The sequence below is a fragment of the Microtus oregoni genome, unplaced genomic scaffold, assembly GCF_018167655.1.
Source record: "Microtus oregoni isolate MIOR12 unplaced genomic scaffold, Mior012 000020F_ref0000438, whole genome shotgun sequence".
Lineage (NCBI taxonomy): Eukaryota > Metazoa > Chordata > Mammalia > Rodentia > Cricetidae > Microtus > Microtus oregoni.
In genome coordinates, this window is record NW_024543079.1 from 35,276,582 (window position 1) to 35,303,091 (window position 26,510).

Here is a 26,510-nt window from a genome sequence, read left to right on the forward strand (position 1 = left end):
CTACTGCCTGACCCATGTTTCTGCAGGGCCAAGGATGTCTCTGGTTTGGGACAGTGTAGCTCCGTGTGAGGGGGTATTCTGCATGTCTGTTTTGTAATGGAAGAGTCATAATTGCTAGGTTTTAATTATCTTAGTAGCAGTTAAGGGTAAAAAGCTGTAAGAGTCGTTATCTAGGCATTTTTCAAGCCTCCGCCAGAATGTCTGAGAACAGTGGTTAGGAACTTGAGGACTGAAAGTCAAGTCTGATTACAGAGGTGACTCAGACTCTAAGGAAATGACCACTATTCTCTGGTGTCAGCTTTCATTTCTAAATAGCAATAAAAGGTAAGTGTGCCTAAGATGAATATCTGAAATCCAAAACGTTCAGCTACCAATGTGACATTCAAAAGCAAGTATGTATGTATGTATGTGCATGTATGTATGTATATGTGTGTGTATAGATGTGTGAACAGAAGCTTTTCATCCTTCCTGATCCCGCATTCTGAGACTTAATATTACTATAAATGACTGACCAATAGTTCAGGCTTATTACTAGCTAGCTCTTATATTTAAATTAACTCATTTTTATTAATTTTATTATAAAATTTATAATACAGAGTTTATAAATTAACTCAATTTTACTTCATCTGTGTATCACCACATGGCTTACCATGCTTACTCTGGCATTCTGCTCCTTGGGTGGCTGCTGGTGTCTCTCTCAACGCTGCCCCTTTTCACCTGTATATCTGCTTGGATTTCCCTCCTAGCTATATTTTGCCCTGCCTTAGGCCAAAGCAACTTTATTCACCATCCAATAAAAGCAGCACATATTCACAGCATACAGAAGGACATCCCACATCATAGATGTATACTTGTATTTGCATATACACACACACACATGCACACATGTATATGATTAGACAGACAGACAGACAGACATATATAAAGTTATTGCCATTTTGCTTGTTCATTATTTGTTTTTGTTTTTCTTTTTAAAAATTGAGTGACGATATGTAGATGGAACTTTCTGTCCTGCCTGGTTTTGCAGCCATTCTAAAAACAAAATATCACCACAACCATGTTTGTATAATTTTGTATTTACATCACTGTAACAAAATGCTTGACACAGATTTCTCAATGAAGTAAAGAGAGTTATGTCCTGGCTTAAAATGTCTGGATGTGGAAGATGGGCAACCCTAGGGCATTGCCAACGATGGCTCTTCAGGGCAGGTGGTACATAAGAGCAAGGGCTCACACATCCTGAACCAGAAAGTAGAAGCGGGGTGGGGACAAGCAGAGTCCCACAGTGTACTTCAGGAACACAGTTCTCAGCCAGACGGCGATGGTGCTCGCCTTTAAGAGCCAGTTCCAGGACAGGCACCAAGGCTACACAGAGAAACCCTATTTTAAATTCTCATGATCCAGAATCTCTGGGGTGTGTGTGTGTGTGTGTGTGTGTGTGTGTGTGAGAGAGAGAGCGAGCGCGCGTGCGCGAGGGGTGGGAGGAGGGCGCGCGCACTAACCTGGCCTTTATCCTCTGCCCCATTTTCCAGAGTGATAAGATTATGCCCATAAAGTCCATCTCCTAAAGGTCCATAATATCTTTGGATGTTGCCACCCCACCCCCACCCCCTGGGACAGGATTTCTCTGTGTACCTTTGGAACCAGTCCTGGAACTTGCTCTGTAGACCAGACTGGCCTCAAACTCACAGAGATCCGCCTGCCTCTGCCTCCCGAGTGCTGGGATTAAAGACGTGCGCCACCACCAGCCGGCAAGAATGTTGCCACTCTTAAGGAAGCCTTTAGCACATTTAACTTCAGGGGGCATTAGGCAAAGTATAACATAGATTCCCTTAGGTTTTATTACTTTTGTAAGCTATGTGACAGTATTGAGTTTGCCTTGTGTGTTGAGCCCAGTATGTTCTCAGTCTGTCAGTATAGACAAGTGTTTCAGGAATTGCCATTGGTTTTAATCATTTCTTAATGATTCAGTTCTCATCCTCATAGTTTATAGAGGGAAGCAACAGATAAAATTCCTGGTTGGAAAAAGGCAGATAGCAGAGTTAGGAAGACACCATGCACAGGCTTCTGTTCACCTTTCCCCCAGTGCAGGTAGGGAGGCAGTACTGTAACTCTCCCATAGCAATGGATAGCACTCGCGAAATGAGGCCAACTAGGGAAGCTCATCTGAACTTTGGCATGGAAGGTTTTATCGGGAATCAGCCTCTTAGGTATGGCTGGCCACCCGTGTGGCTGATTTAAATTCTAGCTTCTTAGAAATGGCTTTCAAAAGACAATACCACACACTCAGCAGTGCAAGCCTGCCAACATCTGCTGCTGGTTCTGAGTCAAATGTCAGCTTCATTAGACTGTACCTATAACTGTAGAAGATGAAGCAAGACTCTAGCATGTTTGTGGAAAGGGATTCATCCCCTTAAGAACTTGTCTCCTCCTTCCAAGGAAAACTGGATGACTTGCATGGAGCCAGCAGCACACTGTGGGCTGGATCCGTCAGACATGGGCTTCCGAAGTCACGATACCTTCTCAATTTTTTTTCCTGATGGAACATTTTTATTTTGTTTCCTATTACTTTGCTAGGTTGCAAAATACTTTTTAAATACTGTGACAAAATACCACAAGCAAGGTTTATTTAGGGCTTATGGCTCCATGAGCATTGCTGCAGGGGACTTAGCAGCAAGCAGGCAGCCGAGAGCTCAAATCTGGAAGCACAAACAGGAAGCAGAGAAACCTACACCCAGTGACATTCTTCTTCCAGCAAAGCCACACCTTCTAATCCTCCCCAAGTAGCCATTAACTAGGGACCAAGTGCTCAAGTGAGACTGGGGATCTCATTCCAACCACCACACATACGCACATCAGAGTCTAAGAAATAAAATTAATTATTTGCAGAGACTTAGAAACCAGAGCAGTTTTAAGACTGTGTAGAAAGACAGGGTTTCTTTGAGGCTTCTGTGAAGCTGAAGTAGGCTGAGTTAGTTGTGGTGACCTTGGCCTTCAAAAGCATGCAATACGTAACATTTTAAACATCTTATTAAACTCTCACATAAAGTATTAGAAATATTTTATTATATATACAGTTATTTATTTATTTTAGATAAAGCTAAAACCAAAATCTGAGTCCTTAAGCTTGGGCAGAAGGTCTGCTCAGGTTTGGTGCTCTTGGGGATGAGCTGATGCCAAGGGAGACAGTCCTCAATCTGAGAACTAGTGCTCTGAACAAGAGTCCTTGAACCCTGCATCAATGCCTAAAAGATAGAATGGCTGCATCAGTGGAATGTGGTTTGGGGCAGTCAAGGACCATGCTAAGGTGAAAGAGCTAAGGTGTTCTGGGCAGTGGCTAAGCCCCTCTTTTTCTCATCTCGACTCCAGAGTTCTCTTGCAGAGACGCTGGACAGTACTGGGAGTCTGGATCCCCAGAGGTCGGATATGATCTACACAATAGAAGATGTTCCTCCCTGGTACCTGTGCATATTTCTGGGTTTGCAGGTAAGATGCTTTTTCCAGGGCTAGTGCTGTTACCAGCTAGATTTTCAAGATACTTTTCTTTTTCTCCCTCCCTCCCTCCCTCCCTCCCTCCCTCCCTCCCTCCCTCCTTTGTGTAGCCCTGACTCTTCTGGAACTCACTCTGTAGAATATCCTGGCCTTGGCCTGCCTCTGTCTCCTGAGTGCTGGGGTTAAAGGCATGTGCCCCCCATAGTCTTTTTTATTTCCCTCTTTTAATTCTATGTATTGTGTTTGGGTATGCATACAACTACAGGTGCCTGTGGAGGTCATAGGTGTTGGATTCCCACTGCCCGATGAGGGTTCTGGGAACTGAAATCCCTTTTTCTACAAGAACAATAGATGCTTTTAACTGCCGAGTCATTCCTCTAGTCCCCAAGTTTTATTTTTAATTAAGATTTATTTTTAAATTATTTTCCAAGAATGGTAAATAAGAATTTTCTACATTAATTTCATAAACAGCAGGAAGAAGAAAAGAACTGTGAAGGAAATATTCAGGGAACAAAAAAAAAAAGTGATACAATAGGAAGGAAAAGGTAGTAGCTGCAGGGAAGGCAACATAGAGGAAGGAAGAAAGCAGAAAAGAGAGAAAGCAGTAATTAATGTTAACTCCCATTCCTGACCTTAGCAGTCTGTGGTCATGGCAAGTACCTGTCAGCCAGGACATGAGAAGAAGGTCTTACTATTTATTAAAGGAAGGAAAATTTGCTGCCTCCCAGCCTTAGTCTGCTGTATCTTCCTCCAGCAGGAGGGGAAGGCTGACAGAAAGATCCACTGTAGATTTGATGCTTGTCCTCATTACCCTTGTCCTGCTTTCAGATTTAAAGTAACTTTTTGATAAAGGAGGTAGGCAGGGGGCTCTCTCCTCGCTAGACTCACTGCCTGGCTTCTCATCACTCTGTTGGGTTTGGATCCTGTTTTGAGGTCTGTGTTTCTACATTTCCTTGTTCAAATTTCTGTGATCAATTCTCTGAGGTTTCTCAGGTGCTGGGAAGCTCACTCTTGGTGCCCAGACCCTATGTTTACTTGGAACTGGATGTGCCTGGCTCTAACTGGTGCCCAACTGGGTTTCCTCACCACCCTGCAGCTGGAGGGCTGAGTGGGCTTGGTGCATAACTTAACTCAGGTCAGGTGCCCTGGACCTAATGTAAGGCACACCTTTCAGATTTTGTATTATAGATGTTTCTAGAATAGTCAGATGGAAGGAACAACTTTTTTGCCTCCTGCTCTTGACAATGCACAGAGCATTGTGCATTGCTCTGAGAAGCTCTCAACAGAACACACACACCTGTACATCCGAGGTGCAGTCAATATTTATGTTTCTCTGACTTGGGCAGAAATGGGAAGCTGTGGGAAAGAAAAAGAGAAGTTTACAGAATAGAAATGAAGAGCTAGAAAATTAGGGGAAGAAAGGGAAGTGAATTGTGAATGCTGTGGCTATCTTCAAGAGCCACAGGAGTAAGGATGGAGTCCTAAAAGGAAGAGTAGTGTGGGGCTCTTTCTGAAGGATTCCTGTAGCCACCGTGCCCCAAACCCTGCCTAACTGGAACAGGTAAATATTTGCCTAGTGGTGTCACCACAGAACAAGGCAGAGAATGCCTTCTGCTGTGAACTCACTGTCTGTTATAATCCCCAGACCTGAGAGGGCTGAAAGCAAATGAAAGAACTACATAGACTAATATCTTAGGAATGCAAAAGTAAAATATGAGCACATTAGCTGGGCTAAGTGCATTCTTGTTATCTCTGAATATCAGAAGGCTGAAGCTGGAAGATTATGAGTTTGTGATCAGCTTGTGGCATATAGTGGATTTCAGTATACCTTGGATTCCAAAGTGAGATCCTGTCTCTATAAAACACAAGCAAAGCAAGATCTTATGAAATCAAGTCCTATTGTATTTCTCACCAGCATGTCTTTCAAGACTGCAAGAGTGGTTCCTTTTGTTGATTTGAATGCATGTTGGTGCTGTCATAATACAAGTGGGTAATAGGGAAAGGAAAGTGGCAAACTGAACGGACATAATCGGAATGTGTAACTTGTGCACCTAGAGATTCTTCCTGTGGTCTTTATGTCCTAAAGATACCAGGGGAGCAGCAACGCTAGGCACAAATCAAGCAAAAGCAAGAGCAGGTTTACTTTCCCCCTTGTCTCTCCTTGAGCAGCACTACCTGACGTGTTTCAGTGGCACAATCGCTGTGCCCTTCCTGCTGGCTGATGCCATGTGCGTGGGGGATGACCAATGGGCCACCAGCCAACTCATCGGGACCATTTTCTTCTGCGTGGGAATCACTACATTGCTGCAGACAACATTTGGATGCAGGTGAGATGGAGTTCTGTGGGACATTGACACCCCAGCAAAGCACCAAGAGCTGGACCCTTTATCCAGCGCTACTGGACAGATCAGCTGGTGTTACAGCTTATTCCAGTGGCCATTGGTCTCCAGCCCACCTTTACAAGGTGTACCGGACCCCATGTTTCTTCTCTTCACGAAGGGAACTACCCCATTGTGCAAGCTGGAAACAAAGCCTTTTTATTGCCCTTACTGGCTGGCAAGGCACTGCCAGTCTTTAGCATGCCTTCCAGTTCTCTCCTGTAATTCAGACCCAGTCTCTTTGACTAAGTTCCCATTTGGTCTCTTGCACCGTGACTCTGCACTCCCCAGCCCACACCATCTTTCCACTACTCCCCTCCTCGGGCTGCCCAGGCTGCAGTCTTCCTGGTGTACAGCTGTCCCTTGTTCTCTGCCTTTCCCAGTTTTCCAGGTCAGCCTCTGAGCCTCACCCTCCTGCATGTCCCAGTGGCCCACCCGTGCAGCACACCTGCATATCCTCCATCCCACTCATCCCCCACTTCCAAGATTCTTGAAATCCTGTTCTCCCTGAATTTCTCCAAACGAGTCTTACGTTCTTCGGATTCATTCTTCTAATGTGGCTTGCTTTTCTTCTGTCTTTGCCCCACTTTCTTACGCTGCCCTTTATGGTGCCAGCACTTTGCCTTGTTTATCTCTTTATTAGTACCTGGGTATGGAGCTGAGCCAGGAAATACAGGAAGCAAATGCTCCTAGCTGGTCTTTCCCTCTCCTTTCCATATTCAACCCTATTCACAGCATAGCCTCCTACTTGCCAAGGCCCTGCTGATTGTCCTCAGAGTAAAGTCTGTGGTTTGGTCTCTTTATCTATTGGGAGACAGTGCAAATATAGCTTCCTTTTCCCTGCTAGGAAGTGGCAGCAAGAGGGACAGTGAATAAGCAGGCAGCCGGGACCTGTATTCTAATGTGCTAGAATCAATCCTCAGAACTCGCAAGGGCTACCCTGCCCGGGTGATAGTTAGCAACTGGAGTGTCTTGTTGTGGTATAGATGGAGTGGGAAGGCAAATGGCTGTTCCCTTGCAGGTCTGCTAGTGAGAGAGACTGTTTGCACATGGCCATGGGGCTGGCAAGGTGTGGGTTCTTCGATTCCGCTAGACAATCTGCAGCCACTACACTGAACAGAAGGGTCAGAGGTATTCTCTCTAGGGGCCCAAAAGAGAGGCGCAGGGAGTCATTGATGAAGTGATGAACCCAGGCCTTTCACAAAGCATTCAAGCCAGGCGGTTAACCTTGGCAACAGTGACACTGGTGTTTTGTGTCGCTGTTTAAGGCTCTGGTCACAGGTTTGGTGGAGCAGCTTTTGTTGACTTTACCTTGTACACAGGGCACGGCACTCTGGGGAAATACTTTTCCTAAACAACTGGCTTAACCTATAGTGGTTGGAGTTGGCTGACATTGAGAAGTAATGGAAGCTCTTTCTTGTGCCTGTATCTGCCTGTATAAGCTGCATTCCCACGTCATGTCTAAGGCCAGGCCAGGTGACTGCTGAACCTGGTGGGCAGCCTTGCATAAGACGACTCAGCAAGTGGACCTCAAGGCAAGTGCTTTTGGTCTCAAGGACACCCTTTGTGTCCATTGTTCAGGCACTAGCCCATGGGAACAATGTTGGTCAGTGCAGTTCACCCCTCTTTTCCCCTGAAAGGGCAGTCAGCCAAGAAAAACTAGAGAGGATGCTGCCACCTGCCCACTTAGGGACTGGAGATAGCAGCTGTGTGGGGGCATGGGGTGTTCAGTGTGCTCTGTGAGGTGTCCTTCTTCGCCATGTCTGTTTTATCAGGAGTCTGGTATTCCGTCTTAAGAACCAGGTACACTGTCCAGAAGAGTGGGTGTTATGTATCATGCTGGGCCCGGGCTGTGGGATTGTGTGGTTGAGGTCTGGGTGCTATCCATCTTGACCTTTGAAAAAAGAGGAAGAGTATCGACAGCCCTGTAAATATCTAGTGATGTATCTGTGTGGAAGGCACGAGTGACTCTAGCTGGCAAGCAGACAGGATCGTGCACATATGTTGATGTCCATACCCCAGAACGCTGTATAGGGCCATGAGACGGTGCTGATGTCTTGCCTATGACTTGAAGAGCTGGCCATGGTGGAGATATATCCCAGAGACTTGGAGTTTTGGCCCAGGAGGAAGAGGGAGTATCTTTCATCTTGGCAGAGATGGAAGCAAAAGCAGTAACTTAAGGACCCTGCCCAGGATTTCTCTCACCAGCACAAGCCAGGACTTGACTGAGGACTAGGACTCTGCAGTGGTGGGACCAAAGAAAAGTGTGGGACCTTAGGATCTCAGGACCTTAGGCATTAGGTTACTGCCTTCTTTGGGCGGGTTAGAGGGAGCTGCTTCCTGGATGAGTTTTTGCCTTTATCTTAATCATCTATTGTGGTTTTCGCAGATTACTTTGGGCAATTGTAGACTGTAACTAAGATGGGCTTCCTTTTGGTTCTGCTAGATAGAAATAGGGACCATAACCAGGTGCTGAGAATTATCATCTCAATAGGCATTTAAAATTTTCCTGTTTGAAATAAGATCACATAAAACAGTTCACACAAAGGAGATGCAAAGGTGGACATTGGAGGAGGGAGACTGGTGTGGCTGTGTCGGGGCAGAGCCGTGCTGTTCCTAGCACCGTGTCTAGAGGATTGCCAGTGGTTTGTGTTTTGGTTTACTTGTCAGTTTTCAGGCTTCCCTAGCCAAAGAAGTTTTTATGTTAAGCTTTTGTGATTTCTTGACAGATTCTCAGAATAACCGCTGGTGGTTATCTGTGTTCATAAGGTATGTATGTATGTATGTATGTATGTATGTTTTTCTGCCTTTTGTTGACACCCTGTGCTGCCATCACTGGGCAGCTAGTATATGGGCCCTGCCTCTGAGGGATGCGCCTTTTATTCTACAGAAGCTAGAGAGCAGGGAAAGGAGTGGTCCATGGTTAGGTCTGACTCCCTTTCTTACTGCTGCCTTGAAAACCTATCTTTACCTTGTTCTATAAAAATAGAACTCAGGAAAGGTGGTGCACGTTTTCAATCCCAGCTCTTGGGAGGCAGAGGCAGGTGGATCACTTTGAGTTTGAGGCTGGTCTGGTCTATATATAGAATTCTAGGGCAGCCAGTACTACATAGTGAGGCCCTGTCTCCAAAGAAGAAAGAAAGCCAGAATTGGTCTTTGAGAAACAAAGATGATGAAACAGATGTGTCTGTGTCTCTTCTCAGACCTAAAGCTAAGCCCAGGGTACCAGCCTCCTTCGGGTGCATACTGTCCCAGAGCCGGTGCATCCTCCAGGGCTGGAGAAGGTGTGGGACAGTGCTGCTACAGGTCCTCGCTCCCTGCTTTGCTGCCTAAGAATGTCTTCCTTGTCTTTGGGGACCATCGTCTTTCCCACTGGGGGTTGTGAGTCTCAGCCTCACCTGGGGGACGTCAGTGGCTGTTTTGTTCCTGAGAGCGTGTCCTTTGGGTGAGGTGATTTCCAGGATGCCTCTTCCCTTTCCCTCTCCTTCCATGTACTGACTTTTCCCTTGCACTTCCACTGTCTCTGTTACCCGGCTCCTGGAATGGAGACCGAACAGTTCTCACTCTGGTTGTTTGTTTTGTCAGTTTTAGTTGCACCCTGAGCTTGTTCCAAGAGCTGGTATCAAACCTTTTAAAATCTCCCTGCCGTGGAGATAGGGTTATTCAGGGTCTCTAACCCATAGCCAGCCTGCAGCCGTCGTGTCTGGAGGCCCCCCCCCCCCCCCCCCCCCCCGTCTGCACGGACACTTCGAGTTAGTGTGAGGGAGGTTCTCTGAAGCCCCGTGCCTTCCTGCCTCAAGGATTTTCTCACAGATGTGGCAGAGGAACTGTCATGCCCACTCCAGGAAGTGCACTCCCTCTGTCATCGCCAGTAGTAAAGGAGGGCAGGTGAGGCTGCCAAAGGGACTCCTCATGGTCAGGCACAAGCCTGCGTAGGAAGGAACATAGCAGATTCCTTCGCTGAGAGCCCCTGAATCTAGTTGAAGTATCCGGTTTGTAATTAGCCACCATCTGCAGGAGAAAGTCTCCTGCCTTTTGTTTTATTAGCTTCTTGTGGCCAGGGTGTGTGTGTGTTTAGGGAGAGGGGCCTTGCTTAAGTGGTGCTCTCACCGACGGCAGTGCACGCTTAAGTCTTACATCTGGGGACCTTGAACCCATATGGTTGGGGTGAGTAGTGGTTAGTCTAGGGAGGTTGAAAGTTCTCCCATGTTTCTTCTTCCCTGAGGGTTTCTTGTGCTTGTTTTAGTTTTTGTGAACCAGTTGAAAATAAAATTGCAGATAGCATGACAACCTACCCTAAGCTGCCATGGGGATGGTGGTCTCTGAGTAACTCTAACACCGTTTATCAACTTGACAAAAATAATTATTCTGTCATATGATCTAATATTCATTCCACACTTAACTTTCCCGGTTGTCCCTAAGATGTGTGTTATAACTCTGGGGCGGGGTCTAATTGAGTTCATACGGTGCTCTGGCTGGCTATGTCTCTGATCCCTTACCTCCCCATTCCGTCTTTTTAGATAGAGTCAAGCCAGGTGTCTCCTCGACTACTCATGATCCCAGTTCGTCTGTTTGTGTCCTCATGGTACTGTTTAATCTGCTGTACAATCTCTTGTTGTGAACTGGAAGATGGAGCCAGAAGCATGGATGAGTCAGGGTGAATGTTTCACCAAAATTACTGTGCCAGTGATCCTAGGCCCTTTGTATTCTGCCATGCTAAGCAGCACATAATAGCTGGTTGTAGAGTTTTCCCAAAAATAAAGTTTACTACCTACTTCACTAAGGAAGCATTTTAAATGCTACAGTGAATGAGAAGTCAGAGCAAACCTGGAGGGAAATGACCTTGGAAAGATACCATTTCTAGTTGACCTCATTGGAGCTATAGCCTAGTCTGAGATTTCAGACAGGCTCGCTAGCTTCTCAAAGACCATTCCCTCTGATGTAAAATAACAATAAGCATGTTATTGAATATCATGCAAGGTAGTGCCTGTCCCTGTCAGTTCTATGAGCTGATGTTATTACCCAAGCTCTGGAAGGGAGAAGGAAGCCTGGTGGGGTAGCATGTCCCTGATGAATGTTACAGGAGTGGGTGTGCACCTGGGCACACAGGCAGTGTCCTGACTTGGATGGGACAGAGGCTATCAGAAAATACTAGTGGTTATTTGACCTAGCTCCTCCCAAGGCCTCAGTCGCTCCTGCCTCAGTTGCATGTTTTCTGGCTGGGGTGCTGACCGTGCTACCTGAGATTGCTCTTTTGTTGTGTTTTAAATCTTCATAGTGTCAGGGATTAAGAAACTCTTTGCTATATGTTCTCTCTACACTTATAAGTTTTAAAAGACAGGGTTTCTCTAAAACGAGCTCTGTGGACCAGGCTGGCTTCAAACTCACAGAGATCTCCCTGCCTCTGCCTCCCGAGTGCTAGAATTAAAGGTGTGTGCCACCTGGCTCTCTGCACCTTTCTTATTTGACTGTCAGGTCCTGCTAGCCTGGCACATTCCCCATGCCACAGATTGCATGTTCTCTTCCTCATCCTCCATGCTTCCCACCTCTCCGCTGGTAACTGACAGAAATAACAGGAATGTTGGGAGGGAAGGTAGCTCCTTCCACTTCCGGACTGCTATACAACTGCAGTACTTCACACACTTTAAGCAATATGTTATCTTCCCACATATGCTTTATTTTTTTTAAGATTTATTTGTTCATGTATTTTATGTATATGAGAGCTCTGCCTTCATGCACACCAGAAGAGGACAGCAGACCCCACTACAAATGGTTGTGAGCCACCATGTGGTTGTTAGAAATTGAACTCGGGACCTCTGGAGGAGAAGCCAGTGCTCTTAACCACTGAGCCATCTCTCTAGCCTGATAGACATGCTTTTTAAAAAGTTCTCTTTGCTAGTGTGGTGGTTCATACCTTTAAGTTAGCTATAACTCTCTCTGGTTTTGAAGCCAGCCTTGATATGGTGAGTTCTAGGCCTGCCAAGGCTACATAGTGAGACCTCCCCTTCTCAAAAACAGGTTAAATAAATAAATAAATAGCCATTATCTGATAAGTACATTTTAATTTTCTAAGATGTGCAGCCAGGTGAGTTTTCCGGTGTGCACAGCCCCATAGCCACCATTGCAGTCAGCAGAGAGCCATGCCACATCCTGCTTGCTAACGTACCCCACATAGCTGATGCTATTGTTTGGAAGGGAGATTATCCAGAGGAAAAGGAGTGATCTGATATGTGAGAGGTGCCAGAGGTGCTGGTTGGACGGGGTGTTATCCTCCTCCATTCTCTCCTACTTATCTAATCTCACTCCTAATTACCTCACTGCACACAGGGCCTAGAAGGAGCGCCTCCCCCCCCCCCCCCCCAAGTAATAGTGAGCTCACTTAGTGTCCAGATTTCGGTTCCTCACTACCGTTTTTTAGTATAATGGACTAGTCTTCTCTGAGCAAGTGGCTTAGAGTGGGGACCCAGAGGATCAGTTGAACCTGGAACCTCTCAGGCCAGAAAGCTAAAATGTGCTAGAGTGTGGTGAGGCCCCTTCAGAAGAAACAGGAATTGACTTAAACAGGCCCTCTGGGCAAGTTTGGGCAATTTAGTTATTAAGAACACTTATAGTAACAAGTTATAAAACTTTGAATAAAAAGGAATTCATGTGCCTGCAGTGATGTTCAAGAGAGAGAAAGGGGAGATGAAGATACAAGGGACAAACAGGGAAACAGTTCTCTCCAAAGGATGTCAGTTGTAAACATAGATGGAAAACCAGGAGTCCAACCTGGGCTACGTAGAAGATCCTGCTCAAAATAGTAAATTATTGTTTAACTGCCAGAGAATCATAATATCTAAACCTCATGCTAGAATGTAAAGTTAGTAGTAATATCACAGTCTAAGAGTTACCTGACGGATGGTTATTAGTGAGAAAACGTTTTCACATGCTGAGATAGTCACCACCTTAGATAAGCACCTTCACCTAGTGGGACATCCGTGTGACTCAGTCACGAGTAATGACTGAGCAGTCTTCTGCCAGGGTGCTTAGCGTGTGGTAAAGGTAAACAGGCTTGGGTTGTACTGGGTGTGGGAAGAACTGCAAATACTTTAGGAACTAGAGAAATATAATTATGCCAGAATATTAGATTACTTATTGTTTTATTGTTATTTTTCTTGGGAGATGTAGAAGGTTGTAATTGCTGCTTGCTCAAGTGTTTGGGTAACATAGTTTAGGTATGTAGTCTGTTTCCCAACGGCCGATTGATGGGTGAGTAAACCAACAGCAAAGTGTTGCGAAGTTCCGAAAAGTTTTCTCTGGCACATTACTTTGTTTCTTCACCGACATCTAGCCCATACTCTCAGTGGCTGATCAGTGATAAAACTTGCTTGGAGCCAAGCCTATTTGATTCTCTTAAAGATTATTATTTTTAAGTTGTTCTGTAGACCAGATGATTCAAGTCAGTGTTCATTTGGGATTAGAAGGTTTTGTCCCAGGTTTGGTTGTGGAGGGAACGTGCTGTACACTCTGCAGTGAAGACTTCTGTCAGGGCAGATACAGTTTGCACCTTCATGGTGCTTCTGCAGGACGTGGGGCCTTTTGAGCTGTCAAAGACCATTCTCTGATGGTGTCCTTGGAGTGTGACTTTCATTCTCCTTCCCTACTGATTGCAAAGTTCCTGAAAGTTGTGCACATTTTCTCTCTGCTCTGTTCTCAATCCAAACCAATATGTTAGGAAGACCTAACTTTTTAATTCTCCTCTAACATAATTCCTTTTCAAGCATGTTTAAAAGTAACTCTTTAAATTCTTTACTGTTGGTCCTGTGAATAAGATCGTGAATGAAAAGGCTGTATCTTACTGTCAGGGTGTTAACTGCTTCAGGATAGGAAGGGCAGACCAGTATGGAAGAGAGCCATTAGAGGTTAAGTGGCTAGCAGGCTCTGAGTCAACAGCAAAGGACTTGGAAGTCAGTTAGACAAGGATCACACCTAGAGCCATGGACAGACCGCTATGGCTTGCTTCAACCTTCATGCCTGAGACTAGCTTCTAGGTGACAGTTCCTTGTCCCATTTCCCTCACAGTGATCCTTTCAGAGCTTAATCCCCTGAGCATTTGTTTTTTTACTGAGGGTTCTCTTTCACCTTCACTGCCCCTCTCTGGGCCTTCCCCTGAGGTTAAGTGTCTGTGTTCTTTCCGTGTCTCCATGTCCATCCTGTGGCCCCCATTTTATACCTCTTTCCTCTTTACCTTGGTTCCTTATAGCCCCTCACCACGTGGCTCAGTGCTTTTCAATCTTTATGACAAGCATGGGTGACAGGTGACAGACCCTGTCCACAGTGTTATCTTCTAGATGACCATGAGTGTTGTCTCCTTCACAGGGGTGCTCCTCAAGACTGTGGGAAGCTTTTTCATCACATCTGCTTCAGCTGTGCTTATGCCAGGCAGATGCTGAACACTGGACATTGCTCCCCTAACAGGCAATACATTAAGAAGTCAATGTGAATCTTCCACATATTTAAAACAATCTTACATTTCCCCAAATGTAAGAAATTAATTAGTAAAAGCATAGCATTCAAAAACTTCAGTATTTGGCATTTTAGCATAGCATTAGCAGACCTAGTCAGAAGATCACAAATCTAAAACCAGTTAAGTCAGTGAGTTCATCAAGTGACAAATCCCGAATCCCTACACCTAGCACAGTGCTCTCAACCTTCCTGAGTCTGTGACCCTTTAATACAGTTTCTCATGTTGTGGTGATCTTCAACCATAAAATTATTTTTGTTGCTAATTAATAGCTCTATAATTTTGCTACTGTTGTGAATTGTAATGCAAATACCTGAAATTCAGGATGGTTTAGGTAACCCCTGTGAAAGGGTTGTTCCAAAGGGGTCTGGATTCACAGATTGAAAACCACTGATCTATCCCAAGGAGCTTGAGGCTTTAAAGAGTTTTGAAAAGATCAGCTACACCTTGAAGTGATGATTCAAAAATGCAAATTTGGGGCTGGAAAGATGGGTGAACAATTAAGAGTTTATGCTGCTCTTACAGAGGCCCCAGGTTCAGCTCTCAGCCACCTGTAATTCCAGGGGATCCCATGTTCTCTTCTAGCATATATATAAATGAAAATAAAACTCCTTCTAAAGATTCTGAACCCCCTCCCCCATCCCCTAGAATTAGAAGCTGTGCTGTAGGCACAGATGAACAGAGAGAGCATTGACTGATTTCGTGATGTTCCTGTGTCAGGTTCAGTCATTTCCTTGGGAAATGATTCTCCCCACCAACCTAGGGATACTCCTGTTAATTGTTCCCATGATTTTGTAGCATTTCCGAAGAATTTAATGTTGTCTCTGGTTTGTGGCCACAGTTTTAGAGCCCACACTAATCATATGCTATTACCAACTTGTACAGGCAGGTATCTGGCTGAAATCAGCTAGGCCATGAGGCCAACATAAGCAGCTCTTACAGCCCGTCTTAGGAGACTTTATTCTGGTGTCACCTGCTCAGGATCCCAGAGTCCCAGTCAGTGAGTGAGATTCTCTGTGACCTCACTTTTAGGACCTTTTGTCTCAGCTAAAAATGCTCACCTTCAGTGCCAGGATCAAGGTCAGAGTGAGGCATGATGCAGTAGTGGTCTTCAGAGTCACCCCTGGTTTCTGTCACTTCCCAGGAATAGCCAATGAATGTGATGGCCGCACACCCTAATCCCAGCACTCAGGAGACAGAGGCAGGCAGATCTTGGCGTTTGAGGCCAGCCTGCTCTATATAATGCATTCTGTACCAGTCAGGGCTATATCATGGGAACCCACCTGCAAAGAGTGTGTGTGTGTGTGTGTGTGTGTGTGTGTGTGTGTGTGTGTGTGAGACAGAGAGAGAGAAGAGAGGGAGAGAGAGAGTGTGTGTGTGTGAGAGAGAGAGAGACAGACAGAAAATTCAACTCAAAGTACAGTTATGTTATGTTTCCCCAAGATGCCTTGCTTGATCTGTGAAACTGTGATAAAATTGATGTTATTCGGACTGTTAATGACATCCACTTCTGATGGTATACTAACATCCCTTTATCCTTGCAGTACATTCCTAAAATTTTGTCTGAGAAATTTCCATAAGCCAGTGACTGTTTTCCCTTTGATGTACTTTTCCACTGTGCTTCAAATCGCTCTAGTCCAGTAATGAAAGCCACATGGTCAGTGGAGGGTGTGCCCTGTGCGTGGCTGGCAGGAAGGCCTCTGGCTGTCCTGTGAGGTCATCTCCCTCTTGCAGTCCACATCCTACCTGCTCTTAATTACTGTAGTCACTGTGGTTAAAGTGGCCAGATAGCATTTTTAACAATGGAGTGTGTCAGAAAGGAACATTCTGGGTTCTGGATTGCTCAGTCGCCAGCTGCTCTTTGGCCAGGACTTCTTGCATTTCTGTGTAGTCTTCATCTCTGGTGCGGAACTTATCAGGAAGCTTCTGGGTCCCTACCTCATGAGCTAGGCCACTGGCATGGCTGCCTAGGGCATCTAAGGATGTGTAACTGGCCTCACAGTCCTGCAGACAGCAGGAGCAGGATTTATACTTTACCCTCAAATACCGTGAAAAATAGTGATTAAGTTTCTTACCTGTTAATTTAGCTGATATGCTCTATGTTTCCAGTAAAAATAGCAAATTCTCTGTGATTTGGTTAGTTGCATTCAGTTTGAGAACGTGGGCAGGAGATTTAATGGGGAGTTTACCAGGATTTTGAACCCTTTAAAATGTGTTAGAATACATATTTGATATGATTAAATAACATTTATTATCTGTACTCTCTTATTGTAACTTACAACTTTCTTCTGGATACATAAAAATCATTAATATGATTTTAATACTTGTCTTTTGTGACTGGGGCAGATTTTCAACTCACATAGTAGAGCAATGGAATAATGAATAAGAATTTGAAAGAGAGGAGAAGGGTTATATACATTGATGTTTATTAGGGAGCTCCTGAGCTTAGCAGGAAAGAGAGGAGCCCAAATCCTCGGTGCCCTCTTCTGGGGGAGAGGAAACAGTAGCAGGGACTGGTGTTGGGGTGTTAGCACTGACCACAGGGGTCCCCTGGAACTTCCTTAGGCTAGAGCAGTAGGAGGATGGGAGGTCGGAGAGGCTAGTGGTCCAGCTATGTGGTGTAGGATTCCTTACAGGTGTGCCTGTGTTTACTCATGTGCTCTTGTCTATGGAAAAGACTGTTAAGCTGTCAAATAGTGAACTACCTCGGTAGTTCCCGATGCTGTGATCATGGTTTTGGTCTCGTTTCTTTTAGGTTACCCCTGTTTCAGGCCAGTGCTTTTGCATTTTTGGCCCCTGCTCGAGCCATCCTGTCTTTAGATAAATGGAAATGTAACACCACAGGTAATTGCAGTTATTTCCACATATGTCATTGGGGTCCTTTAAAGCAGGTGGAAAGGGGGCCTGAACACCCTGCCAATAATAGTGTTCCTTCCTGTGTTGAGCATAGAATGTACTGGCCCTTAGCAGCTTAGAACGCTCCAGTCTGTGGACTGTGCCTGTTTCTGTCTTTACATCTGCTCTTCATTCCTAACCCTAGGGCAAGCAAGGGCCAGAAATGACTTCATTTCTGTTTGCCAATGAAACTGATAAATATGGGGATAGATGGAAAAATATTTGTGCTATTTTCCTGCCTTTCTCTTTCAGTGGATTTTATGACTTACCATAATCACTCTCTCACTGCATCAGCATCCCTTCTCTGAAACATCTTTGCTTTTGAAGGATCTGGCTGCTGTGGTTTTCTGCAGATGACTTTTATTCCCTTCCTTAGTGATTGCAAAGATCCCTACAGAACCTGATAAGCTTAAGGAATTGGAGAAAGTCAGAACTGTTGGACTCAGAATAGTTATTTTGAGAGTCTAGGAGCCAAGCTTTCCTGATTCCCTTGCTGTCTCTGCTCCTAGGTGTGTTACTTTGTGACCATTGATTTTGATTTAGGAACTGGAAAAGGAAGGCCCCTCTTTATCTAGGTTTTTAAAACCTCAACCCACAGCCTTGCTGTTGGGCATTTCAGGTAGCTGCTTGCAAAGAGTGGTTTCTGTGAAGCTGGCACTGGCTGGTAGCACCACGCCAGTCAGCCTTTGGCAAACCGAGTAGCTTTTTCAACGAGTACATTTGGTTACTTAGTGTGGGAGTCCATCTCCAAGCATAAGCCCTACTGTCGCAGGTTGAGTTTTATTTAGGAATTGACAATTAAAACAATGAAGAAGTTATTAATGGTTATTATGAATATGTGCTATGAAGCATTAGTGTCACTCCAGAAAAACCTGGTCTTTTCTTTTTGTTTTCAAGAGATTACAGCTGCGAATGGATCGGCAGAGCTGTTGGAGCACATCTGGCACCCCCGGATCCAAGAGGTAAAGACGGGCACTTGCCACGTGTGTCCCTGTGTTTCTGCTCACCTTTGGTGCCAGTTGTGCCCAGGAAACTGCAGTTGCTTTGTTGTATTAAGTCCCTTTTGTTTTCAACTACTGGAATGTTTATTTCCCCTGTTGATCTTTATACCATCAGTCCCCAGGCCTGCCTGCTTATTCCTTCCGGGGTGGTGACTGTGAATGAGGCTTGTTGGCTGTCAGCAGAAGAGGTCTGGCCGCTTTGTATCTGTCTGTTAGTTGTCTTGTTGCTGTGTTAGAATGCTGAAAACAGCTTGAAGAGAGAAAGTTCAGTGTCAGAGGCTTTGTCTATCTTGGTGAGGAGTTCAAGGAACAGCTCACAGCAATTCAGCCTATGGCAGCCAGGAAGAGAGCAAGAGATGCAAGAAGGGACCAGGGTAAGATAGAGTTCCCAAGGGCATGTCTCAGTCCACTTCCTCCAGCCAGAGCCCATCTCTCAATAATGTCCTTATATTATGAGCCACCCACCGACTCTCTGATTGCCTCTGGAAGCTCCATGATGGGCATATTCAGAGGTCTGCTTGACTAACATGGACATCTCAGTACAAGCAAGTTGATAGTCATACCTATTTGTTGGGGGGGAAAAAAAACAACATAGTTTTTTTTTTTGTTTTTTTTTTTTTGGCCAAAGTACATCTGAGTAGAGTTGATTAAAGCTGTCCTCAGGTACAGAAAATCAGTTGATGGGTGTGTGTATATATTCGTATTGTCACCATGAAATCTTTAGACTTAGTACAAATGTCATTCTATGTGACATAGGCATTCTTTTTAGAATTTCTGTCAGCAACTCTGTCTTTTGAATGTCTTTCCAGGGGCTGGTTTTTTAAAGCTGACTGTATTGAAATAGCCTGCAGGACTGGACTGAAAATGTGCGCATCTGAGAACTGACAGATTTGCCCATCTCACCTTGCAGTGAGAAGGCAGGCAGATTTGTCCTCAGTGCCCATTTCTGCCCTAGCCCTAAAGCGGTGCTGTCATATTCATTTGCTAGGCCTCAGTCACCTCCACAGAAACCTTTTTGCAGGGCCCCGGGACCTGTTGCAGTTGTCATGCTGCTATATATGACTGGTAGCCTTGCAGAAATGTCGTTGTGCTTACAGGTGACGTTCTCAGTGTTTGACATCACTCGCAAACTGAAACTGTCCCTTTTTTGTTTCAGATTCAGGGAGCTATCATCATGTCCTCATTGATAGAAGTGGTCATTGGTCTCCTTGGCCTTCCTGGGGCTCTGCTGAGGTATATTGGACCGCTGACCATCACACCCACCGTGGCCCTCATTGGCCTCTCTGGTTTCCAGGCAGCAGGAGAGAGAGCAGGGAAGCACTGGGGCATTGCCATGCTGTAAGTGTTCTGAGAGAACTCCAGGGTGGGGTCATTCTAATATGGTTGGGTCAGCCTTGTGGGATACTTGTGCACTAACTTGAGAAGAAAGCAATCTGTGAAGATGAAGTGTTCAGACATTTTCATTTTTTTCTGTTCATGTGAGGGCTAATTAAGTGATTCTTTTAGATCAGGGTTTAGACATGAGAACAGTCATGGTATTCCAAAGGCAGACAGTAGTGAGCTGTCTTGTTTGGATGGGACTGGCAGTAGAGCACTGTTACCAGAGGACCTGTGAGCGCTCATCTGATATCAGAGCTATGCATTCCAATGGCAAGGCCAGTTTCTCATGGGACCTGCCTTCTTTCTCTAGATCATCAAAAGCATTGACGATGTCAACCAATTTGTATACTAATGAACATATGGGACTTTAATTATAAGATTGAGAATTCACATTCTTTCTGTAATGTATATAGTAGGTGAAAGGATTCTATCATAGGTCAAAGCTCCCAAGAAGCTGTAATTTTACTAATGAATGAAAATTTGAAAACTTTAAAATTTCCAATTTTTTTGTTTTGGGAAATATTCCATATTTAATAATTGGCAGCATCTATTAATTTTTCCCATATCTCTCTGCTTTATATAATATTACATAGAACATTGCATAGTATTTACATAGGCTGAGACTAGTGTTCTACATGTCTAACAACTGAAGAAACAGAGGCACAGAGAGGCAGTGTGCCACACAGCTAGTCTGATCAAGATTATTTTCAAAGTCTATGTGGTCTGACTGGAACTCAGCTCACACTCACGCCTGCCGCTGTGGTGTGCAAGGTGTAAGAAAGTATCCAAGTATTCTTTTTATTTTCATACTTTACAAAAGGTCAGTCAGACCATTCTCCATGCAGGCGTGTGTTTGTAGATGCCATTAAGGAATTTTAACTCAGTGAGATGCGTTACCAGAAAGGTGCTGGTGTTTATAAAAATATTAAAATTTTAGGCCCATAACAAAAAAGATTCAGGGGGAAAACCACATAGGAGCTTAAAAAAAAACCTAAAAATTTTATATAAATGATTCCTAGTTAGCATAGAAATTGGAACAATTGCTAATAATTTAGCTGGTAACAGTAGCAGTATTGATAACCGCAGAGTGATTAGTGTCGTTATGGAGAGACTTTAAAAGCTTTAAGAGAAATAAAGTACGTGTAACCTTTTCTCTCCAGTAGCTAGCAAACCATGTGACCTAAGTGGGGGAAGTTAATAAAAACAGAGAAAACAGTTAAAAGTAATACCCAACAGCCATCTGTGAGCTAAAAGCCTTCCAGGCCCACTTCTGGTAAGGCTGAGTTGAGCATAGTGTGTGTGCACATATGGAGGGTTAACTCCATACACCAGAAAAGGAAAACGATGAAATTCTTCTAGAGGATTAGAAATGGTGAAAATGAACTCCTCGTGCCCCATACTCTCCCCTAGGAGGCCTCCACAGACGTCCTCTATGTGAGAGATGTCCACAACAAGCTTAAAGCCACCCCATAAACTCTGTAGCTAATTCTCCCATGTCCCTCCTCACTCGCTGTTCCACAGGACGGGCACACAGACCCCCAAGCCATTTCCTCTGCTGCCACACTCCTACTTTGTCACGCTTTCCCCTCCCCATTTGCCACGTGCAGCCCAGAACAAGTTCCGCATCTGTTTTCTCCTCTTTGGTTTTTGATTTTGCTACTCGTTGGTCACCACCTTCCCTTGCCCGCCCTTTTCTGACCATTTCTGACCTGTGTAGGGATTCACCATTAGTTCAGGACCTTTCCTCTGTCCCCTCTTTTGAAATTCCAGTTTAGATACAAGCTACACTTTTTGTTTTGATTTATTTTTCGAGATAGGATTTCTCTATAGCTTTGGAGCCTGCCCTGGAACTTGCTCTGTAGACCAGGCTGGCCTTGAACTCACAGAGATCCGCCTGACTCTTTAATCTCTGGGATTAAAGGTGTGTGCCACCATCTTCCAGCTAAGACACAAGCTACACTTCTTTTAACCACCCCTTTCCCCCACGCTTCTTGGCAAGTCTCTTAAATGTATTTGGAAAGAGAACAGCACAGTGCAGGTAGGGTTGGGGCTCAATGGGCTATTATTATAGATAGTGGCAGTTTTCCACTCTCTGTTGCCATGTTGGTTTTGGTTGGTTTTTTTATTGTTGTTGTTTTGTTTTTGTTTGTTTGTTTTTTGTAGATTCTATCCCAGAGGAACTGAAGTGACTTGGACCCCATAAATGATTTCAACCTTGACCCAAGTTGTCAGTTGATGGGTTATCAGTTTACCCAAGTGACTCCACAGGAAGTGGGTTTTCTTTGCTGGTACTGCTGTCTTAGCAGTTGGAATCCTTAAGCTTAGCTTTGAGGACACTTTCTTCTTGTCAGCTGTACCTTAGGTGGCAAGTGAAAAAAGCCACTGGAGATAAGAGGATTAGCCCTAGTTAGGTGGTTCGGCACATCCTGTGTCCCTGTATTGTTTTCTTCATATAGTCCACCTAGGAGGATGAGAAATGGCCTCCTACTTGGCAGCCACTTGGGCCTTCAGGCTGATGAGGAAGGGTCAGGGTCCCTGGATTAGTATTGCAGTCAACCCAGGCAGTCCTACTCCTAGGACAGGTGTTGAAGGAGTGGAAGGAGCATATCACAGAAGCTGCCCCACAAGAAGCTGTCTGCTTTTCTTGAATACTGAAGTTTTACCTTGTTTTCAAAAGTAACTTATACTCAATATAAATAAACCAGAAAATGAAGGAAAGTAGGAAAAAGTATCCAGTAATCACCTCAAAATGTAAAATTGATCCCTGGTGGCTTTGGATCATGTCCTTCCTTCCTGTTGGTGTGTATGTAGCCGTGTGTACACGTTGTCGGGGTTTCTGTCCTGCCCAGTTCCTGCATTCCTTAAGTCCCAAAGAAAATCACACAGAGGTTATATTAGTTATAAACTGATTGGCCCATTAGCTCAGGGTTCTTATTAACTCTTATACTTGTATTAGCCCATTATTCTATTATATGTTAGCCACATGGCTTGGTACCTTTTTCAGCGGGGCAGGTCACATCTTCCTTTTTCTGTGTCTGGACAGGACTGCAGAGGGAGCTTCTCTCTTCCCAGAATTCTCCTGTTCTCATTCACTCACCTTTACTTCCTGTCTGGTTGTCCCGCCTATACTTCTTGCCTGGCTACTGGCCAATCAGCATTTATTTAAAATATAGACAAAATCCAGGACATTCTCCCACACTATGTACACACTTCCCTCCTACTGGTGTGTATGTAGGCATGTGTGCACACTTCCCTCCTGTTGGTGTGCATGTAGGCGTGTGTGCACACTTCCCCTCCTGTTGGTGTGTATGTGTGTGTGTGCACACTTTCCTCCTGTTGGTGTGTATGTGTGTGTGTGCACACTTTCCTCCTGTTGGTGTGTATGTGTGTGTGTGCACACTTTCCTCCTGTTGGTGTGTATGTGTGTGTACATACTTCCCTCCTGTTGGTGTATATGTGTGTGTGTGCACACTTCCCTCCTGTTGGTGTATATGTGTGTGTGCACACTTTCCTCCTGTTGGTGTGTGTGTGTGTGCACACTTTTCTCCTGTTGGTGTGTATGTGTGTGTGCATACTTCCCTCCTGTTGATGTATATGTTTGTGTGCACACTTCCCTCCTGTTAGTGTGCATGTAGGCATGCGTACTCACTTCAATCCTGTTAGTATGCAATAGTTTCTTGGTTGCTCGAGCTGATATCTAGTTGTAAATATACTCTCTGGTATTATTTTATCTGGCATCATTTCCCTTCCACGGAGTGAGTTTTCCCATTCTTTAATCTCCTTACTCAATCAAGAAATCGTAGGCCAGCTGCTTGTGACATCTTTTTCCACGTAGTAACATTTCCAAATTGAAGTGAGGAGGGAGGGCTTAGGTGAATGAACCCAACACCTGTAACCAATAAAGCTGAGGTATTTTAATGCATGGACATAACAACCTTTAATTTTATGATTTTTTTTTTCTTCTCAGGACGATTTTCCTAGTGTTACTATTCTCGCAATATGCCAGAAATGTTAAATTTCCTCTCCCAATTTACAAATCCAAGAAAGGATGGACTGCATACAAATTACAACTTTTCAAAATGTTTCCAGTGAGTAGCTGATCACCCCACCCCTACCTCTAGCACAGTATGCCTTTGTTCACATGTAAGGTGCTAGGTAAAGAAAGGCTATAGGGAGACCCTCCTACATCTCTGTGATAATGGCATTGGAGTACTTACTCCTCACAGGCAAAAAGTCAAGATGTCTGTAAGGTTCCAGTTCAAAGATTAGATCACATTCTTCTGCATTGCCACAGAAGGACTCTTGTCAGTGGCTCTGAGATGTGACCCCATGTGGTCTCTGCAGGCATGCTGCCCATTCTTTTACAAGCCAGACTTTGGAAAGAGAAAGTGAATTTACCTGCATAACTCTCAGTGCAGTCTCGTTGAAGCAGTTGTTCTGCATAGTCCTGACGATAGCAGCCTTGGGGTGGTGGGTACAGGTAGAAAGGGATGTGTTACTCAACAAAGATTCTGCCCTTGACCGCTCCAGATCATCCTGGCTATCCTCGTGTCCTGGCTGCTGTGCTTCATCTTCACGGTGACTGATGTCTTCCCTTCCAACAGCACCAACTATGGCTACTATGCACGCACAGATGCCAGGAAGGGCGTACTTCTGGTAGCCCCATGGTTTAAGGTTCCATACCCATGTAAGTATCATAAAGGCCCAACCGGGAGGGGTTGGCAGTAGACAAAAGGTTCTACTTTGTGGAAAGCCTTTTTTGATCTGAGAATGTCTCTTTACCTGGACATTTTTCTAATCACTTATGTGTATGTATATGCATGTTTATGTGTATGAGTATGGAGGTCAGAGGACAGTCCCAGATGTGGCTCTCATCCTTCCCTTGTTGGAAATAGGGTCTCTTAGTTGTTTCCCACTGCATACACCAGACTAGCTATGCTGTGAGCTATAGGGAGTCTCCTTTTTCCACCACCCATCTCTCTGGAGAAAGAAGCACTAGCATTGTAGATATGTACTACTGTGTGGGTTCTGGGAATTTCAACTCCTGTCCTCATGCTTCAAATGCCAAGCGCTTTACCCACCAAGCCTTCTTTCCAACCCTGTGGCCTTTTGGTCATTAGAGAATCAGACAGTGAAAAGGGAAGTTCTTGTCCCCAGAGGTCAGTCACCCACACACAGTTACTGACCAATTCCCCTCTCAGGTTAACTGCTTGGCCTTCTGGGCCCTATTAGACTCTGAAATCCTGGGCAGGTGCTCTGGCCAAATGTGAGCTGTGATGGCAAAGATTTGAGGGCCACTGCTGGTAAAGACAGGCACAAAGCTACTTGGTGCCAGGGCTGCCACAATGGAAAGATTAGCTAGCTGCTCCTGCCCACCAGTTTATGGAATAGTTTTCCTTTGGTCACAGCTGTGGCGGGAACCTGACACTTACAAGCAGCCGGAAGATGGAGCTTAGGCTCCAGTGTTGGGTAACTCATTGTGCAGAGCATGAATCTGCACCCAAAGGATCACCTGGAGTCACATGCAGCATTCTCCGGGTCCCAGCTCTGAACTTCCTCACGGGAACCAGTGGTTAGAATGCTATTCCAAACATTTTCAGTTTTCTTAGAGTTGAAGCATGAACTTAGCCAGGTTGAGCCAGTCACCCCTTGAGCTGTCTTGTTTTCTTATTTTACAATGAGAAACCCAAAAGCAAGAAAAGCCAAAAATATTAAGGTTGGGTCAAAGATACCTCCTCCAAGCATGCTGAGTGGTGATACTATCTGCAGCTCTCCCCTTTGTTGTTGATACTTTCTGAAAGCTTTAACAGGCTTAGCCTTCTAAAATAACATTTTCATCACATGGCATCTCAGAGTGTTTATATATACCTATCCTATTTCCAGAAAAATGTGCTCAGTTCATAAACATACCTATAAGCCAAGATAAAGTGAGATTGAAGGTCTCTTGGGAGGATGGAGCAGAGCCTCGGCATATCCACTTGGCCTGCTCATGCATATGACACCTAGTGACAATACAGGCCACCAGCTGTTCCTGCAAGGGACTCTGCAGGGGCATTATAGGGCTCATCCATGAGGTGGTGTCACTTAGTAGACAGGGTTCATGGCCATCACCATGGGAGTATGTGAGCTCATAGGGTTCTCTTCAGGGACAGCCTTTGGCTGCCAAGAGCTAGTGAACTGTCTTTCACCCATCTGCAAGACCCAGTTCTACGCACTTTCCAACACTTGGATCAGTCTAGAGAGGACACTTTCAGATATCACAAGCTGTGCCCTCAGCCTTCAATATAGGAAGGGTTGCCAAGATTGATGTTAATATACAGACTTCTGACCCAAGATGTCAGCAATGCCAAAGCTGAAAACCTGCTGTAACACCCTGAAAAAGTAGGTAAGCCAGGCACAGCATGTCCTTGTAGATAATATGCGCTTTCAGGAGGCTGAGGCAAAAGCATGACTGAGTTGAGACCACATACACGACTCAAAACAAATTAGTAAATAAAGTTCCAGAACTTAGTTGTGCGTGCGTGCGTACGTGTGTGTGTGTGTGTGTGTGTGTGTGTGTGTGTGTGTGTGTAGGAATGTGTGCACAGACTGGAAAGAGACAAACGAGTTAAAAGAGAGGGCTCAGTGATTGAGAGCTCTTTCAGAGGACCTGGCTTCTCTTCCCAGCACTCACATGGTGGTTCACAAACCATCTATAACTCCAGTTCCAGGGGATCTGATGCCCTCTTAAAGGGTGCTTGTGCGCACTGCATACACATGGTGCATGGTCATACATGCTGATAAAACGTTTGTATACATAGTATGCATAAAATAAAAGTAAGTCTTTAGAAACTTAAATATTTAAAGCTTAATGTTGATATA

The 26,510-nt window shown here is 44.8% G+C and overlaps 1 protein-coding gene across 7 annotated transcripts in view; it reads left to right on the forward strand.

Moving 5' to 3' along the window:
• Positions 1–26,510, forward strand: part of Slc23a2 (solute carrier family 23 member 2) — a 103,867-nt gene that overhangs the window by 59,652 nt on the left and 17,705 nt on the right. For 6 of the 7 annotated variants that reach the window (XM_041670215.1, XM_041670216.1, XM_041670212.1 and 3 more), the window contains 7 exons: positions 3,370–3,486; positions 5,662–5,819; positions 17,129–17,217; positions 18,166–18,230; positions 19,426–19,607; positions 23,617–23,737; positions 24,180–24,336. In XM_041670215.1, the coding sequence (XP_041526149.1) occupies positions 3,370–3,486; positions 5,662–5,819; positions 17,129–17,217; positions 18,166–18,230; positions 19,426–19,607; positions 23,617–23,737; positions 24,180–24,336 (889 nt within the window). The remainder of the gene's footprint in view (positions 1–3,369; positions 3,487–5,661; positions 5,820–17,128; positions 17,218–18,165; positions 18,231–19,425; positions 19,608–23,616; positions 23,738–24,179; positions 24,337–26,510) is intronic. The other variant, XM_041670217.1, reaches the window with a different exon arrangement.